The sequence below is a fragment of the Petaurus breviceps genome, unplaced genomic scaffold, assembly GCF_028583685.1.
Source record: "Petaurus breviceps papuanus isolate PSGF00001 unplaced genomic scaffold, PetGlider_PUasm1.0 90879, whole genome shotgun sequence".
NCBI classification, from domain to species: Eukaryota; Metazoa; Chordata; class Mammalia; order Diprotodontia; family Petauridae; genus Petaurus; species Petaurus breviceps.
In genome coordinates, this window is record NW_027187368.1 from 14,398,501 (window position 1) to 14,417,278 (window position 18,778).

Consider the following 18,778-nt stretch of genomic DNA (forward strand, 5'->3'; position numbering starts at 1 on the left):
TTCAGTAACATCTTTTATTCAGCTCAAAGAGCACTTGTGATAACTTATGATTAATGGTTCATTTACAACTGGAGGCAGATGGTGTGAGAGCGCTAAGCTGTTGTATACACAACATACCTTTCTTAACTCTAGGTCACTGCCAGATTGATCCTGTATTTAGTGAACAGAATGTGAAAGCCTCTCCTGTACTCTGCTGAGGTCACAATGATGGGACAGATTTCTAAAATGAAGACTGAAGAAAACATTGACTTGCAAAAAAAAAAGAAAGGAAAAACATTGACTTTAAAGCTTAAGATGCTGGGGACGCTTTCACCAAAGAGTTAAATAATTGGCTATAATTAAAATATGTATCTGGTACAATGTACGAATCATTCTTGATTTCTGAGGCCTTCTCACTGCTTATAGGTAGGGTGATTCAGGAACACAGCAGGTAGTGAAGAAGGAAGTGACTTCCATAGCTGGTATTGAAAAAAAAGAAAAAAGGCCCCAAACACTTGAGCCTCACATATATACCATCATATATTTGTAAGTCAACAATCCCCTTCCCCCCAGCCCTTATCACCAAAGTAAAGGACTAAGCCTGTGCCTTTCTCATGCTTGTAGGAGGGGTTGTGATGGGAAGGGGGCTGAAGACATTAATATAATATATCCCAAGCCTCCATCCCTTAGGGCTGGTCCTGTACCTTGTGCTGCTTAGGGATGAGGACCAGGCAGTAACCATAATAGATATACTGGTAACATAAGAAGAGTAGGCACCATATATCAACTAATTTTTGTTTCTACCTCTGCATCTAACTCTCTATACAAATGGTGCTTATTAAGCAATTGTTGAAGTGAATTGAATTGATTTCAATAGTATATATGAGGGGAAGAATGTTTTTCTCAGGCAGACCACTTGAAGGACTAATTCTGCCTTGTCTCTCTATTTCCCTTTCAGGCCATGGAAAGTAAGCTGCTCGTTGGAGGAAAAAATATAGTTGACCATACCAATGAACAACAAAAAATACTTGAGCAAAAGCGACAGGAAATTGCAGAGCAAGTAATTACAAATCTGAAAAAAAAATAGTAAAATTAAAAGAAATTGTTTCTCGGTTTGAAGCAGGTAGCAAATATCTCTTATATTGTACTCTTCCGGAAGAAATTAAAATTAGAAGTATATGACCTGTTTGTTATAAGGGTTTTATTTTTATTTTCCAGTAAAGAGAGGTAGGAGGGAGAAAGAATAAATGCTTATTAATTGAAAACAAAAGTTTTAAAGTATGCTTTTCCTTTGGTTTGACTTGCTTTCTAGATATTTACATCAAGAGATGTAAGATGCATGTTCTTGTAATCTTCAGCAGAACTCTATAAGTAGAACCATTTTCTAGAGTAAAACTGGTCCTTTTTGTGTTCTTAGAAACGTCGGGAACGTGAAATTCAACAACAGATGGAAAGTCGGGATGAAGAAACACTGGAGCTGAAGGAGACTTATAGCTCTTTGCAGCAGGAGGTGGACATCAAGACCAAGAAACTCAAAAAGGTTGAGAGAAAACTAGAAAAGTGTGAAATTTTGCAAGAATGAGAGACGTGTTCCTTTTAACTTTGATTTGTCTTTTCGGTTCCAGTTGTTTTCTAAGCTCCAGGCTGTAAAGGCAGAAATACATGACCTTCAGGAAGAGCATATCAAGGAGCGTCAGGAGCTGGAACAGACTCAAAATGAACTTACCAGAGAATTAAAACTCAAGTAAGTTTGTCATGCCACAAGAGACGCCAAGTTACAGGAAGGAAGTTAGACAACTGGGCTATATCAAAATAACATTGAGTTTTCAGTCAGAAAAATCTGAATTCAAATCTTGGCTCATCTACTTATTTAATTGGATCTAAGTCTCATCTGCTAATGTGGGTGTCTTATAGGACTCTGTCCTGGATTCTCTTCTCTTTCTATGCTCTTTCACTAACGATCTTATAACTTTCTTGGATTTAATTATCATCTCTATAGTGATGCTTCTCAAATCTATTGATCTAGTCCAACCTCTTTGCTGACCTCCAGTCTTAAATCTCCAGTTGCCTTGCAGATGACTCAAATCTTGACTGAATCTTAAATTCATCATGTCCAAAACTGAACTTGTTATCTTTTCCCATAAACTCCCTGCCTTCCAAATTTCCCTATTACTGTAGAGGACATCATCATCCTACAGGTTCTCCAGGCTCACAAAACCTAGGTGTCATCCTTAACTCATCACCATCTCTCCCCCTTACCCTCCCACATCCAATCTGTTGCCAGGGCCTGTTGATTCACCTTTGCAACATTCTAATACAACCACTTATCTGCTCTGATACTGCAGCCACCCTGGTGCAGGCCTTTATCACCTCATGCCTGGACTATTGCAATAGCCTGCTACAAGTCTCTCCCTACTCTGCTCTATCCATCATTCAACTACTAAAGTGATTTTCTTAAAGTGCTCGTCTAACTATGTCATTCCTTCTACTCAGTAAACTCCCTGTTATCTCCAGGATCAGATATATAATCCTGTTTTGGCCTCTACTCAAAGCTCTTCATAACCTAGCCCTCCTTCCAATCTTCTTAGATATAACACTTGACAGTGACACTGATCTCCTTGCTCTTCTGTGAACAAGACCCTCCATCTCTAGTTTCCAGGCACTTTCTCTGGCAGTCCCCCCATGCCTAGAATTCTCTCCCTCCTCATCTCTAGCTTTGTGGCTTCCCTACCTTCAAATCCCAGCTAAACTTTCACCTTCTACAGGAAGCTTTTACCAATTCCTCTTAATTCTAGCACCTTCTCTCTGTTAATTATTTCCTATTTATTCTCTGTATAGCTTATTTGTACATTTTTGTTTGCTTGTTGTCTCCCCCATTAGATTCTCAGCTCCTGGAGGGCAGAGACTGTCTTTTGCCTTTGTGGTTGTGTCCCTCAGTTTAGCCTGGTACAGAGTAGGTGCTTAATAATTACTTATTGATTATTGATTGACTGTAGACCCTTAAGAAAGTCACTTTACTTTCTCTGAGCTTCAGTTTCCTCATCTACATTTATTAAATTTTAAATTTAATATTTAAATAATTTAAATTTTTAATATTTAATAAATAAATAATATTTAAATAATTTAAAATTAAATATTACATTTATTAAATACATCTATTAAGAATAATACTTACCTTCCTTATCTCACTGAATTGTTGAAAGGATTAAAGTAAATTGCATGTAAAAAGCTATTGAACTGTCAATTTTTTTAATAGTTTCTAGGGATTAGTGATTCTATTTCTTAAGTTTTAATAAGGAAGACAGTCTAAGTATTATCAACATTTTAGATCAGTGGAAATTAAGGCTCTAAGGGGTTATAACTTGCTGAAAGTCACACAGCTATTAAGAAGTGGCAATAGGCAGGGCTTATGAGACTCTGAGTTCAAATTCATGCTTGAGAGGTAACTGAACTAGATGACCTCTAAGGTCTTTTCAGAGTTCATTACTCTTTGCAACAGGATTGAAGTAGTAGTAGTAGTGGTGCTGGTGCTGGTGCTGGTGGTGCTGGTGGTGGTGCTGGTGGTGCTGGTGGTGGTGGCGCTGGTGGTGCTGGTGCTGGTTCTGGTGGTGCTGGTGCTGGTGGTGCTGGTGGTGGTAGTAGTATATTCTTTTTAACAAGTTATATTGTTTCTCATCATGCACGTGTTCATGTACGTGTGGAGCTGTGGCACCTGAAAGTTGGTTTCAGTCTCTTGCTTTTCAGTCAGTAATGATGATACGCATTTTATTTTGTAGACTGTGAAAGCAATAGTAATCATGCAACCTCTTAACACCTAGCCATAAATTAAATTATTTAAACAAGCCTAATTTCTCTTCAGGGGTTCTTTGAGCTTGGCAGGATTTGCACAGATAGAGATGGGGAATGTGTAGGAAGTTGAGCTTCAGGTGGGAGAATAATTGTAAGCTTAGGCACTAGGGTGGGAAAGCACATGAGGGATATGGGGAGCCATCCAGTGATCTAGCTTGGCTAGGGTCTAGGCTATTCCCACATGAGGGAATAAATCTAGACAAAGCAAGGAGGTGAGGTGGTACCAGATGGTGGAGGACTTTAAATGTTTGACTAAGGAGTTTTGACTCCATTTAATAATCAAGTATATATTAAAATGAGAACCAAATCTCCAGTGACAGCTGCCTCTTGTTTTGTCTTTACCTTCATTACTTTAAAAAGTGCAACCCAGTGCCAAAGCACCAGTGTGGAAAGCAATCACAGTAAAGCAGTCTGGTTCCACACTTGACCCAAATAGATTAGAAATCTTGCAATTCCATTGGAAGGATGGTCTTTTCATCCCCACATAAGGTTCCCTGGAAGCACTAATTTCTCCATAGACACCTCTAGAAAGTTTCATTCTTTTTGTGAATAAGAATAAAGAGAATGCCTCTTTACTGTATTGATTTTACTCTGAGTTATTTTCCTATCCTGTCAATTCAATACATTGATATTTGAAAAAACAAAAAAGAAATCTTACACTTTTAGTCTTGAGTAATTGTCCATTTAGGTAATCACTCAAGTCTTTTTGATTATTTAAAGGTATTTCAACTATAGTGGAAAGAACACTTGGTGATTATGGAGTTAGAAGTTCTGGGTTTAATACCTGGCTCTTCTCCTTAGTTTGTTCACAGTAGGTGTTCACTAAATATTTGTTGTATTTGTTATAATAACTTTAACTTTGGAGAAATCATTTATGTGATCCTCAGTTTCTGCATCTGTAAAATGGAGATTCAGCATGGGGATGCAGGGTGATTATGAGAATCAAGTCAGGTAGTGGATATTAAGGGCTTTGTAGAACAGATCATAAAGCACTACTGAACTTTAAAAAATTATTATTTGGAGGTTGTTGAATATTTCATAAGGACAGATTTTCTGTCTTATCTAACCTTTGTTTCTTCCCCAGTGCCCATCAAGGACTTAATAAATGTTTATTCAATTTGACTAATCAAATGTTAATTAAGTTCTTACTATGTGCAAGATGCTGTGCCAGGTACTGGGGTTACAAAGATAAAAATGAAATAATTCCTGCCCTCAAAGAACTAATCTTCCTCTGGAAGGACACAAGACAGACACACATAAGTAAATAGAAACCAATTTGAAGAAAACTAAGAAAAGTGACCAAAAAGGTCTATCGAACAGCATTTATCAAGTACCCTGTTATGTGCCAGGATGTTGGTGGGGACACAAATACAATGAATCAAACAAGGGGGTGAGAGAGTGGCAGGGAGACCTGGAAAGAGAGAGAATAAGGAGAGGGAGAAGGGGAAGAGGGCTAGAAGGATAGAGAGAGAGAATGAATATGATAGGATGGGATCGAGATCAAGGCCATATGTAGAGAAGGAGTATGGGATGTCAAGTGATTTTGAGATAAAGAGAATGAGAGAAGAGGGTGCTTATATTGAATGGCCTAATTTTTTTCAGTGAAGAGATGAAGTCCTCAACTGAGAAAGAGAGGGGAGCAAGGAGAAGATATGAAAGGCTTCAGGAAAAAAGGGTTTTTGTACTGTATATAGTACCAGAGGTGATGAATTGTGTTGAGTGAATTAATTTTCAGGAAGTCTCTCACTTTTAAAAATTAGTAATTCAAGTTAGCATTAGCAGTATTTGTTCAGCCAAGAGATATTTAGCAAATATCTACCCAAACAGCTGGAAACTAGCTGCATGTAGAAATACATGTGCAAGACTGACCTAGAAAACTTTGCTCTCTCTTTCTCCTGAGGTGCATAACTCTAATGTGTATATGTTCTTACAGGCATCTTATTATAGAAAACTTTATTCCTTTGGAAGAGAAAGGCAAAATCATGAATAGATCCTTCTTTGATGAAGAGGAAGATCACTGGAAATTGCATCCCATTACCCGACTAGAGTAAGTTACCATTTACCTTTCTTAGAGAATTATCTGAGGGGTCTGAATGAGCTGGAACTTGGTTAAAGGAAATGTAGTAAGAACAAAGCCTACCTCCTTTCAACCCTGGACAAAATATGTTTCTGTCATAAGTATTACAAGACCAGACTCATTCATAGAGAAGTTTCATAGAAAGGCAAAGCTGTAAGGAGCCTTAGGAATCAGTCCAACCCCCTTATTTTACAGATGAATAAATTGAGGCCCAGTTAGGGAAAGTGATTTGCCAAAAGTATTTATACCAGAGTTATGACTGACATTCATGTCTCCTGAGTCCTTTTTCAATGACTCTCTGTTAAATCAACAAGCAATTCTGCCTCCGTTTAGTGCCTTATAGTGTATAAAACATTGTCCTCTCAATAGCATCATGAGGTAGGTAGTTTAAATTTAACCATCCACATTTTATAAATGAGGAAAATGAGGTTTGGTGGCAGATGAAGTTAGTGGAGTCAAGAAATTGCTTGTGTTCTGGTTCTGTTTGTAGTTGGTATTAAATCTGCCAAAGATCTAGTTCTAAACAGTCTGGAGAAGACACAGATGTTTGAATAGATTCATCATGATTTCTAAGCATTGTAGTAGGTTTTTGGTCCACTTCCAGGATGTGATCTATTTCTTTCCCACCAGTAATCAGCAGATGATGAAACGGCCTGTTTCTGCTGTGGGCTATAAGAGGCCACTTAGCCAACATGCGAGGATGTCCATGATGATTCGTCCAGAGGCCCGATATAGGGTAAGAACTGTTGTTTTTTCTCTCCCCATCAGAGGAGTTTATTCTTTTTTTTTTTTTTTTTTTTTGCCTTTTGGAGGGCAATTGGGATTAAGTGACTTGCCCAAAGTCACATGGCTGGTGAGTGTGTCAAGTGTCTGAGGCCGGATTTGAACTCAGGTCCTCCTGACTCTAGGGCCGGTGCTCTATTCACAGCGCCATGTAGCCACCCCAGGAGTTTGATTCTTTAGAGATCCTCAGGTGCTGTCCTGTAAATTCAGAGCAAGAGGGATTTGACCATTTACAAGGTAACAACTCACAGAAAGGAGAGCTTTCAGAGAGCAATAGGGTTGGAAGCAACTTTAGAGACCATCTAGTCCATTTTCTTTATTTCATTTTTTAAAAAATCAATTAATTAATTATAAACATTGATTTTTTAAAATTGAATACAAATCATCTAGGACATTTTCAAATGGGGAAATTGTGGCTATGAAGTGGGAAAGGGTTTACTCAGGGTGTCACAGTGAGTTAGTTTGTTAGGCAGATCCCTAGTCTCCTGATGGCCAATTCAGTGCTTTTTGTACTCCCTCCCAATCCAATTAGGATTTCTCTTTACCCTGCCCTAATGGGCCCACACTACAGACCTCCTGTGGTGGTAGGATCTCTTTCCTGCTACCACTGCCACTTGTGAAGAAAAGACCCCTTCTAGGAAGTAGACAGCATTCATCACCATATCCCAGCTTCCTTCTTGTCTGTGCTGCTTTCTTTACACCAGCTAATCAGGCATTCATTATATGTGGCTGTGCATTTCTAGGCAGAGAATATCGTGTTACTAGAATTGGATATGCCTAGCCGGACAACCAGAGACTATGAGGGTCCAGCTATTGCTCCCAAAGTCCAAGCCGCTTTGGAGGCTGCTCTCCAGGATGAAGATGAAATTCAGGTGGATGCTTCATCCTTTGAGAGCACATCAAATAAGAAATCCAAGGCTAGGTAAGTGATATTTATTGGGCTGAATCTCTGGTATCTGTAGACAAGACTGAACAAGGATAACATGTAAAATACACTTATAACCAGTTATATACCCAAATGATAGCTCACATTTTGATAGCCTTTACACTTTACAAAATGCTTTTTTTTTTTACAACAACCCTCTGAAGTAGGTTGTGGAAATATATCGTAACGAAAAGAGCCCAGGAGGCAGAAGACCTTGAATCTCTGCTCTGCCATTTCTTACCTGTGTGATACTGAGTACTGATCTACTTAACCTCCTTGGGCCTCCTTATCTAGGAAATGAGGGAGCAGAAATGGATTAGAAAACATCTAAGGTTCCTTTAGGCCTAAATCCTATGATCCTGTTTTGCAGAGAAAGAAATTTGAGGCTCAGGGTAAAGGAGTTACCTGATGTCACACAGCTAATAGGTATCACAACAGTGAAATTAACCTAGGTGTTCTCTTAAATCTAGTGCTGCAAGAGTATCTGTCTTCCCTGACCCATAGAAGCAGGTTGTTCTGCTATGCAAAATTCATATAGTTCCTATCACTTGGGCAGCTACTTTGAAAAGTAAATTGAAAAGTGCTATGGCTTAGGTGTTGTAGAATGATCAAGGTGATTGAAATTGACATGATGTACAAAGGAGAAGGGTTTAATTTGTTTTAATTTGGTACATGAACATGAAAATTTACTTGCTCTTTTTTTCCAGGCCCAAAAGTGGAAGAAAGTCAGGATCTTCCTCGTCTTCTTCTGGAACTCCTGCATCTCAGCTTTATCCACAATCCCGGGGGCTGGTTCCAAAGTAAAACCAGTAACTCCTCTCGAGGTGTGAGCAGCAGCTGCCACCTTCTGAGAGAAAAAACCAGCAAAAACCTGCAGAGAGGCCTTCAGACCAAACCAAGAACCCCTTCTTTCTAGGGAATTATGAGGGCCTCTTTGCTGAATAACTGACTTGTGTCCAAATGTGCTGCTGGTCCTGGGGGTTCTGAAACATGGGAGGAAGAGATTTACAATTTGGCATTCAGCCCTTTGGGGGGAATTATTTTAGTTAGTAAAGCAGAAATGCATGGGTTACAGTAAAGTGTGTTAGTGGCAATGAGGTGGTCCCTTCTCCTTCAATTTCAACCTGTTTGTTGCACTTGAGCTCCTCTACTGTTGGACAGAAGGGGCAGAGTTGAGAGCTGCCGTAGCTGGATCAGCTCTCTGGAGCCTTTAGGGCCAGAAGACAGGGGAGCATTTGGAAAGGAAAAGACTTAAAATGTGATTTGATGCATGCTCTGTTTAGAGAAATCCAGAGAGCTTCATTTGGGTTGAAATTCCAGATAGGCAGGAATAGAGATCTTCCCCCATTCCCCTTTAAGAAATATTTACCTCCCTTGAGAGCTTCTGGATGAGGGGCCTGTATCTTAGGGTCCTATGTATTTCTGTTCCTGAAGGATATGACAATGGAAACAATAGAAATTGATATCCTTTACCTACTTGGTAGGTTTAGGAAATAGCTTCTTTCAGGCCTCAGTTGTGACCATCTGTCAAAGAGTAAGTTGACAAACGAATGCGAGTTTCAAATAGTGTCCCTTTTTTCTCTTCATTCACTATCATGTTGCCATACACAGCTGGTCCTGCTCTGAGTCAGGACCTCTCGGTTTTGAGGAAGAATGCCTTGCTTTGCCTTTGCTAACAGTGATGGGATTAGGGATAAAGGGATGAAGTAGTTACAACCTTGAGTTCACCTGAAGACAAAGAAAAGTGGTTCATTGGAATGAGTGCTGGGGTTTTGTGCCTCATTCTCTTCCATAAAGGAACAGATTCATTAACCCTTAATAACCCTACAGGAAACAGAATCAGGCTGACTCATAGTAGGAGGAATAAGACTTCATGCTGTGGTAACTGGGGACACTCTAGCCTAGGGCAAAGGAACTGTGCCTCCTAGTGATCTTTCCATAATTGTTTGGGGGCAGTAGTAGACTATCATCATACTGCAGTATCACAGGCTTACTCCTCAGGCTAGGCCTGAGCTGAAGGTAGATGAACTACTGTGTGCAACTGCCTTGCTCAGAAGAGTTTTTGTTTGCAAATATTTGGTTTGTAAGTTTTAGTTTGTTGTACATTGAAATTTGGAGCTATATTTTATTTTGGTTGTCATATGAATGTTACTTGTTTCCTCCACTCAAAGAGAAAAGTCCAAGCTCCTGTGTGTGTGTGTGTGTGTGTGTGTGTATGTGTTTGTGTGTGTGTCCCTGCATGCGCATATGCGCCTGCATCTTATGTATATGTGTGAGGATTTGCCCATTTCTAGAAATACACTAATGTATGAGTGTTATTCTTTATGTGTTCACTAAGTAACTTTGTTCAGGCTGGAAAAACTCTACAGTGTAGGTCTCTGACTCCATTAGCAGGGGGAACAGTAGTCTCTGGATCAGCTGTGCTGGGGTACCTTGCTGGCAGTGGTACCTCAATGAGATGGCTGCTCAGGTGGACCTTGGGTTATGTTCTAACTCTGCTGCTCAGTTCCCAGTGCATGTTTCTGGATCAGAACCACAAGACTGTCTTTGCCTATCTATGGAAAAGGGAGGAACCATGTGCAATGTCTGTCATTCTGAAAAACAGAGACCTGTATAACATCTCCCTTCTCCTTTGCAGAAACCATTATTCCTTGACCAAGAGCTCTTTCTTTCATCAGCTTCAGTAGCATAATTGAGTTATGCCTTCCTGCCTCTTTTCTGGGGATTAAACCATTTTCCCGTCTTCAAAAGAGGATTTTACTGTTTAAATAGAAACCAAATGAAGAGGTTGTTGTACAGCCTGAGATGGTTATAGCTATATGTCTGTTTCTTCTACCATATTTTCCTTGAACTTGTCAGAATGCTGTGAGCTGAAAATATCCTTTCTGCCAGGAACATTATGTGAATTGGAAACTGCAGGACAAACTATACTTTAGTTTGTACTTTATCCTGAAGTGACCAACATGACCAAGAGCTGGTGAGCAAGGCCCAAAACTCTGAAAAATATGTGAACAAAGAGCCCAGAAGCTGAACACGGAGTCTTGCTTTGATTTCCTTGAACTCCACTCATCTTATGTGGAACTGGGGAAATGATCTAAAAGGAGTCTTGTTTGGCAGGTGAATGTTACCTTTAAGGCAGCCTCCTTCTGGTGCTTTTTCTTCTCTCAAAATTGATAACGTAAATATTGGAATAAAGGAGGTAGGCAGTAGACTGTCTTTGAGGATGTTAGTATGCTAAGGGACTTTGTTCTGAATTAGACCAAAATGCACAAGGTCTCATAAGACATTCCTAACACACAGATGGGTCACATTGCCTGCCTGCCTGCCAGGCATGCATATTATATTCTGAATCATCCGGATTGTCTTCTAGCCAGCAAAGTTTAGAAATGAATCTACCAAGCTCTGAAGAAAACTCTTCACTGAGTAGGTAGGTGTATGAACTGTTCACACATCCACCATCACATTCATCAGAATGGGTTAACATCATCCACCTTTTGCTATGGTCTGTATCTGTTTTCATTTTTAAAACTACATTTTAGACACCCTGGATGCATAACCCAAGATCACAAATCAAGGAATGAAGCACTTTCATAAGAATCCTTAAACCTAATTGGATCACTCTCCACTTAAATGCCTGCATGCTGCTTGAATTTCATCAGATATCCCTCCACAATCAGTTGAACTAGAGTGTCATGCAGACCAAGCTTTAGGTTCATGTCACTTTATTTTCTAACCCTCGTACTGAATGTAGATTTGTTGCCAAGTTTCTGAGAAGTGTTGATTCTTTGTTAACTCGGGAAACCCTTCCTGCCCCAGGATTCCATTTGTGAAACTAAGGCTCACCCCAAACAGTGACTCTTTAACTTTTCAACATTTGTAATTGAAAAAAACAAAATGGGGTTATTACAACTTATAAAAATCATAAAGCAATGTTTGGAACTGGACAGAAATGGTTGGGCCTGGCTCTTCTGCACTCTGCAAGGGCTGGCAGCTGGTACTGTCTTAGGAATAGCAGCCCTTCCCTCCCCTTCCGGCCTGGTCCCAGATGTCTCACGGATCTAGAAAGAGATGCTGTCAAGGTTGCTTTTGTACAGAAGAACTGTCTTGGGGATATCATATGGCTCCTTGGAGTTAATACTGATCTTAAATCTTCTCTGACTACCTTTAGACAAAGAATATGTCAATAGTTCGAGCTCTAGGTTTTACAGCTGATATTTATTTGTATCACTTCTTTCTTTGTCTAGGAATGTAAAAGTGATTCTAAAATGAGATGTGTAATAAAATCATTCAGATTTATTGTACCTACAAAAATGTCTCCTCAGAATATATTACTAACACTTTTGGAAACAATTTTAATTATATTCTCCACATTGTCAGTGCCACTAAAATCAATTGAGTTACTTTTTTCCTTATGAAAGATGGGTGATAGAAAAATTCAGTTGTTTTGAGCTACCGTGTTTCCCTGATAATAAGACCTATCCTGAAAAGAAGCCCTCCCCTTACTGTGTAAGATTCCTCTAAAATAAGCCCTCCCCCGAAAATAAGCCCTATTGAGATTGCTACTATAGTGAAGGTGATCCCCTGCGCTACATGCTACATTATGGTACCCTCTGTATGCACCGTCCCTTTCCCCCCCCCCCGTGAAACACACGCTGCGCTCAGAGCTGCATCCAATCAGAGCTGCAGCAGTGAGCGCGTCATCCTGTTCTTCCTCAGTGATTTGCTTATTGAATAAAGGTACATTTTTTTGTTCACATTTACCTGTTTATTAAAATTGCTGTCAATGTTCATTAAAATAAGCCCTCCCCTGAAAATAAGCCCTCTGGTGTTTTTCTGTCCAAAAAAATATAATAAGACAGTGTCTTATTATCGGGGAAACATGGTAGTATTCTATGAATGAGTCAGTGAATCTAAAATAGGGAATAATGTTATAGAAGATGTCTTGGGAGCATAGAATTTGGAGTAGGAGGAACTTGAGAGATCATCTCATCCAAACTCTTGTTTTACAGTTGAAGAAACTGAAAACCAGAGAAGTATAAAGGTAAGCCCAATGTTATATAGGTAGAAAAGCATCATAACTGGGATATGAACCTAGGTCCTTTGATTCTAAATTCATTGCTTTTTCCATTGTAACTTGCAGATTCACAATATTATCCCCATTTTATAGACAAGGAAACTGATAAATTAGAATCACAGATTTAGAGTTGGAAGGGAGCACCCTCAATTTAATCATTTCCCTTGACCTATTTTTCTGTGATGGTCATACCCATGATTTTGCTGTTATCCAGGAATTTCCACTGCCATGTTCATGATCTCTAAAATTCTTTTATCATTCTGTCTTGCCTTTTGCCTTATAACTCTTAACCCTGTTCTGCATTTCACCATAACCTTCATCCTTATATTCTTCAGTTCTTTCCCAGGCTGTTCCCTGAGCTAGCTTAGCTTTACATTCTCCCCTTTTACCTATCTTGACCCTATGGAGAATCAGTTCAGCTCTATGCCATTCTCTACACTTAGGTCCTTTGCTCCTTTATACTATCACTAGTCATGCCTTGCCATTCCCAACCTTGGATTATTCCCATCATCTGTTGCTCTGCTGAATAGAGTTGGGAAAACTCATAAAACCATGCTGCCTGGATCCACTACAAATGATGTTACTCAAACTCAACAAGGTCTTCATTGTAGTAAGGCAATCCTACCTACTAGGTATTTTCTAGTAGGGCAATAACTTCCTAACAACTCACCATCCAACTCATGACAGATGCTTTTCCTTACTATTTTTTTTAATCCCACTTCAAACTTCCTGTGGTACTCCCTCTTCCCACCTTCTCAGCTGAGAACCTTTTTACATTTTACCAGAAAATTGAGGTCATTTATCAAGAACTCCCCTCTTCTCTCTTCTTCCTCATCTCATATCACTAAGATGTCTTCTGACACTATCTCCTCCTTTACCTCTCTCTCCCTTAAAGAGGCAGTCCTGCTTGCCAAGACAAACCCTTCTTCATGTACCCTTGATCCTATCCCATCTCTTGTCTAGCAGATTGATCCCTTTGTCATCTCTACTCTCACTAATTTTCAATTTCTCATTGTCTGCTAGCTGCTTCCCTGTTACCTTAACACATATACACACCCCCATGAATCTCTCATCCTTAAAAACCTCTCACTTGATTCAACCATTTCATTAGCTATTATCCTATATCTTTTCCCTGGATGAAAGGATGTTTCAGAAACCTTCAAACTCAACATGTCCAAAACAAAGCTGCTTATCTTTCCACTCAAATCCTCCCCTATTCTGAACTTCTAAAACTGTCAAAGGTACCACCATCCTCATCACCTAAGCTCAAAACATACATGTCATCCTTGATTCCTCTCCCATCTATCCCATATTTCCAATATTTTGCCAGATCTTATTTCTACCTTCATAATGTCTTATGTATGTCCCCTTCTTTCCAGTCACACATCTACTACCCTGATGAGGCTCTCCTCACTTCATGCCTAGACTACTGCAGTAGCCTACTGGTTGGTCTCCCTATCTTAAGTCTTTCCCACTCTAAGTCATCCTCCAGCTGCCAAAGTGATTTTCCTAAAGCACAGGTCTCATCATGTTATTACCCTACTCAGTGAACGACAGTGGCTCTCTAGGATCAAATACAGAACCTGTTTGGCTTTTTAAATACTTCACAACCTGGTCCCTTTCCTTTCTACTCTTATACTTTCCTCCCTACTTTGGAGTCTACAATTCAGTGAAAAATGGCAATTTGTTATTCCTTGTATATGACAGTCCATCTTTTGATTCCATGAATCATCCCTGGCTGTCCTTGCCTGGAATGCTTTCCTTCTTTGCCTTCACCTCCTCCCTTCTCCGGCCCCCTTCAAGACCACTCAAATCCTACCTTCTACAAGAAGTTTTCTACCCACCTCTTCCATCTCTCTCCCACCTAATTCCTTCCCACTGAAGTTTCCTCCAATTTGCACTGTAAATATCTTGTACGCACATAATTGCTTCTTATTTTCCCCTTTAGAAATGTCAACTTCTTGAAGGCATGAGCTGTGTTTTTTACTTTCTTGGTTCTCCAGCCCTTACCACAAATGCCTGATACATACTAAGCACATCATAAATGCTTGTTTATTGATTGACTTTCAAGGTTATATAGGCCAACCTCCTCATTTTACATATGAGGAAATTGAGGCCCAGCAAGACTAGCCCAATTCAAAAAGGTAGTAATTACAGAACCATAATTTGTACCCATATCCCTTCTCTCCAAATTACATCCTCTTCATTGGGCTGCCTCCATGCTTATAATCATAATGAATCCAGATTTTAGAATAATAGAACTATTTTAAGATACTTTAGAATGTATAACTTAAAGATATTTTAAGTTCTAAGAGATCACTTGGTCCATTTCTCGTTTTATAGATGAGGAAAATGAGGCCCCAAAAGGTTCAAAGGTATGTCCCCTGCAATGTTTGGTAAATAGCAGGACCAGGATGTGAACATATGAACTTGCATTCTGACATCAAGTTTAATGCTCTCCTTGGTGTACAAAGTATTGCACCTGTAGTTCCCTGATGGTACCCAACCACCTCCCCTCCTCGCACCAAAACAAACCAACCCTAGAAACTACATGTAAGATTCATTCATTTAAAGAAAGTAGCTTAGGCTTCTATGTATCACTGGAAATGATAACATTGTAGAATCAAGTAGAATCTGGGGAAGAATCTATTTTAGGGATGTAGTTTTTAAAAGTACCTGCAGTCCTCTCTTCCCCTCACTAGAGGGAAGCAGGTGAAATTGTTAGTTGGAAGGGTTATAGTATAGATCAGTTATAATTAGGGCAATGAATAACAAAATAAAGAACAATTACCTCTTTCAGAGGATTCATCCTCAAAAACTTACCTTCAATGTTCCATCTCAGCACATACTACATTTTTAACTTTCCCTCTGATTTCAGAAAGGTCTGAGACAGCCCCCACCATACCTCCCCCAAAGAATATAAACAATAGGCTTCAGTTTAAATCACTATTAAGTTTGGAGGAGTTCAGAACTCAAGTATTTAAAAGCAGGATTTGCATTTCAAAGTGTGGATCAAAGTGTCATATACAATTCTGAATGTCAAAAGTAATTAAACATCTAACCTGGGCCCAGCTAAGAATATAGAAGCAGCTTGGAAGAGAAAATAACAAGGATAAATTGGTGAAAGTAGAATCATGGAATCTTAATTTTTTTTTCAAATATTTCATAGAGTCATGAAAGTTAGAGCTAGGAGGAACCTTAGAGATCATCTAATCTAATCCTGTCACTTTTCAGTGGGAGAAACAGATTCAAAGAGGTAAACATGTCTACAGATACTTTGTTGTTGTTCAGTTGTGTCCAACTCTCTGTGATCCCGTTTGGGGTTTTCTTGATAAAGACACTGGAGTGGTTTGCCATTTCCTTCTCTAGCTCATTTGACAGCTGAAACTGAGACAAATAGGGTTAAGCGACTTGCCCAAGGTCATGCAACTAGTAAGTGTCTGAGGCTGGATTTTATCTCAGGTCTTCCTTATTCCAGGCTGGTGCTGCATCCACTGCACTACCTAGCAGCCCCTACCTGGCTCGAGAATTTCCCACCCCCATCCTGCCTTTTCTTTTAACAATTGATATTTTATTGATCTCTTTTGTTTTTTCATGTTTCATATTCTACAATAGGAAACTTAGGTTTCCTATTGTTTCCTTCTCCATACACCTATCTATCCCAAAGAACAATAATAAATGAATAAATAATTCAGTGAAACTAATCAATGTAGTATAAAAGTTTGATATTACATGCAGTATTCCCCACCCATGCAAAGGAGGTGAGAAGATACACTCCCATTTTTTTTTCTCCCCCATTGCCTGGTATTCCCTCCATCTCCCTCTCATGGTTTCCTTCAAGTACTGGCTAAAATCCCATCTTTTACAAGAAGCCTTTTCTGATCCTCCTTAAGGCTAGGTCTTTCCTCTGTTAATTATCCCCAATTTATCCTGTATGTATCTTGTTTGTATATAGTCTGCATATTGTCTCCTCCCTCTTCCCTATTAGACTGTAAGCTCCTTGAAATAAGGGACTTTTTGGGGGGAGGGGGAGCTTTTCTTTGTATTTCATATCTAGTCTTTAGCACACTGCCTGATGCTTAGGTGATTGTTGTTGACTTCTTTGTGGCCAAGATTGATCATTATAATTTCACAACATTTCGACATTGATGGCATTTTTCCATTTACTTTGTTGTAGTCATTGTATATACATAATTTTCTTTGTTTTGTTTACTTCACTTTGCAACATCTTTCCATGCTTTTCTGGTTGCCTGGAGAAGTTCATTAGTATTGTATATCAATTCCATCATGGTGTGCTTGCAAAGATTCTCGATAATGGCCAATTCTTTCACTCTTTCCCAATCACCAATGGAAGGAAACAGGGCTGTGTGCTCTCTCCCATGCTGTTCAGCATGATGTTTTCAGTGGTGTTGTCAGATGCCTTCAACAAGAACAAAAACAGCATCAAGGTCAGCTGCTGCACTGATGGTAAATTATTTAACTTGAAAAAGCTACAAGCCAAGACCAAAGTGGAAGGATAATTGGTGTGTGAATTTTTGTTTGCAAATGATTGTGTACTCAGTGAAGGCTCTGTGACTGAGATGCAACAGAGTATGGATTGATTCTCTGCCACCTGTGATAATTTTGGCCTGACAACACCAAGAAAAAGATGTTATCCACTCGCCAGCAATGCACCATCCATGTGTGGATCACTGATTACAGCAAACGGAGAAATTTTGAATGTTGTAGATAATTCACTTACCTTGGCACAATATATTTTCCAGGGATGTACACATAGATACTGAGGTGGATATATGCATTGCCAGACCTAGCTCAGTGTTTGGAATGCTCCAAAGGAAAGTATAGGAGAGAGGAGAGGTATTAGAGTACCTACCACAACTGAAAGTCTACAGAGCCACTGTGCCAACTGTGTTGTATGCCCATGAAACCTAGACAGCATACCAGTGCCTTCCTAGGAAACTAAATTGCTTCCATTTGAATTGTCTTAGGAAGATTCTGAAGATCACCTAGCAGGATAAGGCACCGGACACTGAGATCTTTTCTCAATGTGAACTGCCAAACATTCAAACTCTACTGTAGACAGGGCAACTCCAAATGGCTGACCATGCTGTTTGAATGCCAAATGAATACTTGCCTAAAAGACTATTTTATGGAGAATTCTCACAAAGCAAGTGCTCACAGATGAGGTCAGAAGAAGCAGTACAAGGACACTCTCAAAGTCTCTCTGAAGACCTCTGGGAGACAACTGGCACAGGACTGCCCAACATAGCATGCCCACATGAAAGAAGGCATTGTGCTCTTTGAGCAAAGCACAATTGTAGTAGCTCAGAAGAAACATGAGATATACAAATTTAGAGATATCTCCACTCCAAATGTTCATATGGACTATTTGTGTCCAACCTGTAGTAGAGCCCTTCAAGCTAAGTCATTGCATAATATTGCTATTACTATGAACAATATTCTCCTGGTTCTGCCCACTTCACTCAGCATCAGTTCATGTAAATCTTTCCAGGTTTTTCTGAAATCTTCCTGTTCATCATTTCTTTTCTTTTTCTTTTTTTTTTTAGCTATGCAAAACATTTCCATAGTGGATATATTGTAAAAGACTGACTATATTTCTCTCCCTCTTATCCCACCTCCCACTTGTTCTATTCTCTACTTTGATCCTGTCCCTTTTCAAAAGTGGGTGCTTCCAACTTCTCTCCCCCCAAGCCTGCCCTCCCTTCCATCATTCCCCTCCTCCCTACTCTCCTGTAGGGTGAGATACCCTATGTAGCATGTATGTCATTTCCTCCCTAAGCCAAATTCAAGAGAATAAGGTTGACCCTTTCCCTTTTGCCTTCCTGTTCTTCCCCTCCATTGTGACCATTTTCCCTTGCCTCTTCTATATGAGATAGTTTACCCCATTGTCTCTCCCCATCTCCTCTCATTATATTCCCCTCTCACATCTTAATTTCACCTTTTAAGTATCATCCTTTCCTATTAAATTGGTCCTGTGCCTTCTATCTATGTATACCTGTATACGTATATGCCCATATACTCTCATATATATATATATATATATATATATATATATATATATATATATATA

The 18,778-nt window shown here is 39.4% G+C and overlaps 1 protein-coding gene and 1 long non-coding RNA gene across 3 annotated transcripts in view; one reads left to right on the forward strand and one right to left on the reverse strand.

Moving 5' to 3' along the window:
* KIF3B (kinesin family member 3B) overlaps positions 1–11,924 on the forward strand; it is a 34,669-nt gene extending 22,745 nt beyond the window's left edge. For both annotated transcript variants that reach the window (XM_069073939.1, XM_069073940.1), the window contains exons 3-9: positions 938–1,039; positions 1,397–1,519; positions 1,605–1,723; positions 5,762–5,875; positions 6,536–6,641; positions 7,432–7,610; positions 8,321–11,924. In XM_069073939.1, the coding sequence (XP_068930040.1) occupies positions 938–1,039; positions 1,397–1,519; positions 1,605–1,723; positions 5,762–5,875; positions 6,536–6,641; positions 7,432–7,610; positions 8,321–8,417 (840 nt within the window). In that variant the 3' untranslated portion in view covers positions 8,418–11,924. The remainder of the gene's footprint in view (positions 1–937; positions 1,040–1,396; positions 1,520–1,604; positions 1,724–5,761; positions 5,876–6,535; positions 6,642–7,431; positions 7,611–8,320) is intronic.
* Positions 11,925–16,824: 4,900 nt separating this feature from the next.
* The window catches only part of LOC138150470 (uncharacterized), a 44,110-nt gene continuing 42,156 nt past the window's right edge, over positions 16,825–18,778 (reverse strand). The window contains exon 2 of the long non-coding RNA XR_011165572.1: positions 16,825–17,107. This is a non-coding gene — a long non-coding RNA (uncharacterized lncRNA). The remainder of the gene's footprint in view (positions 17,108–18,778) is intronic.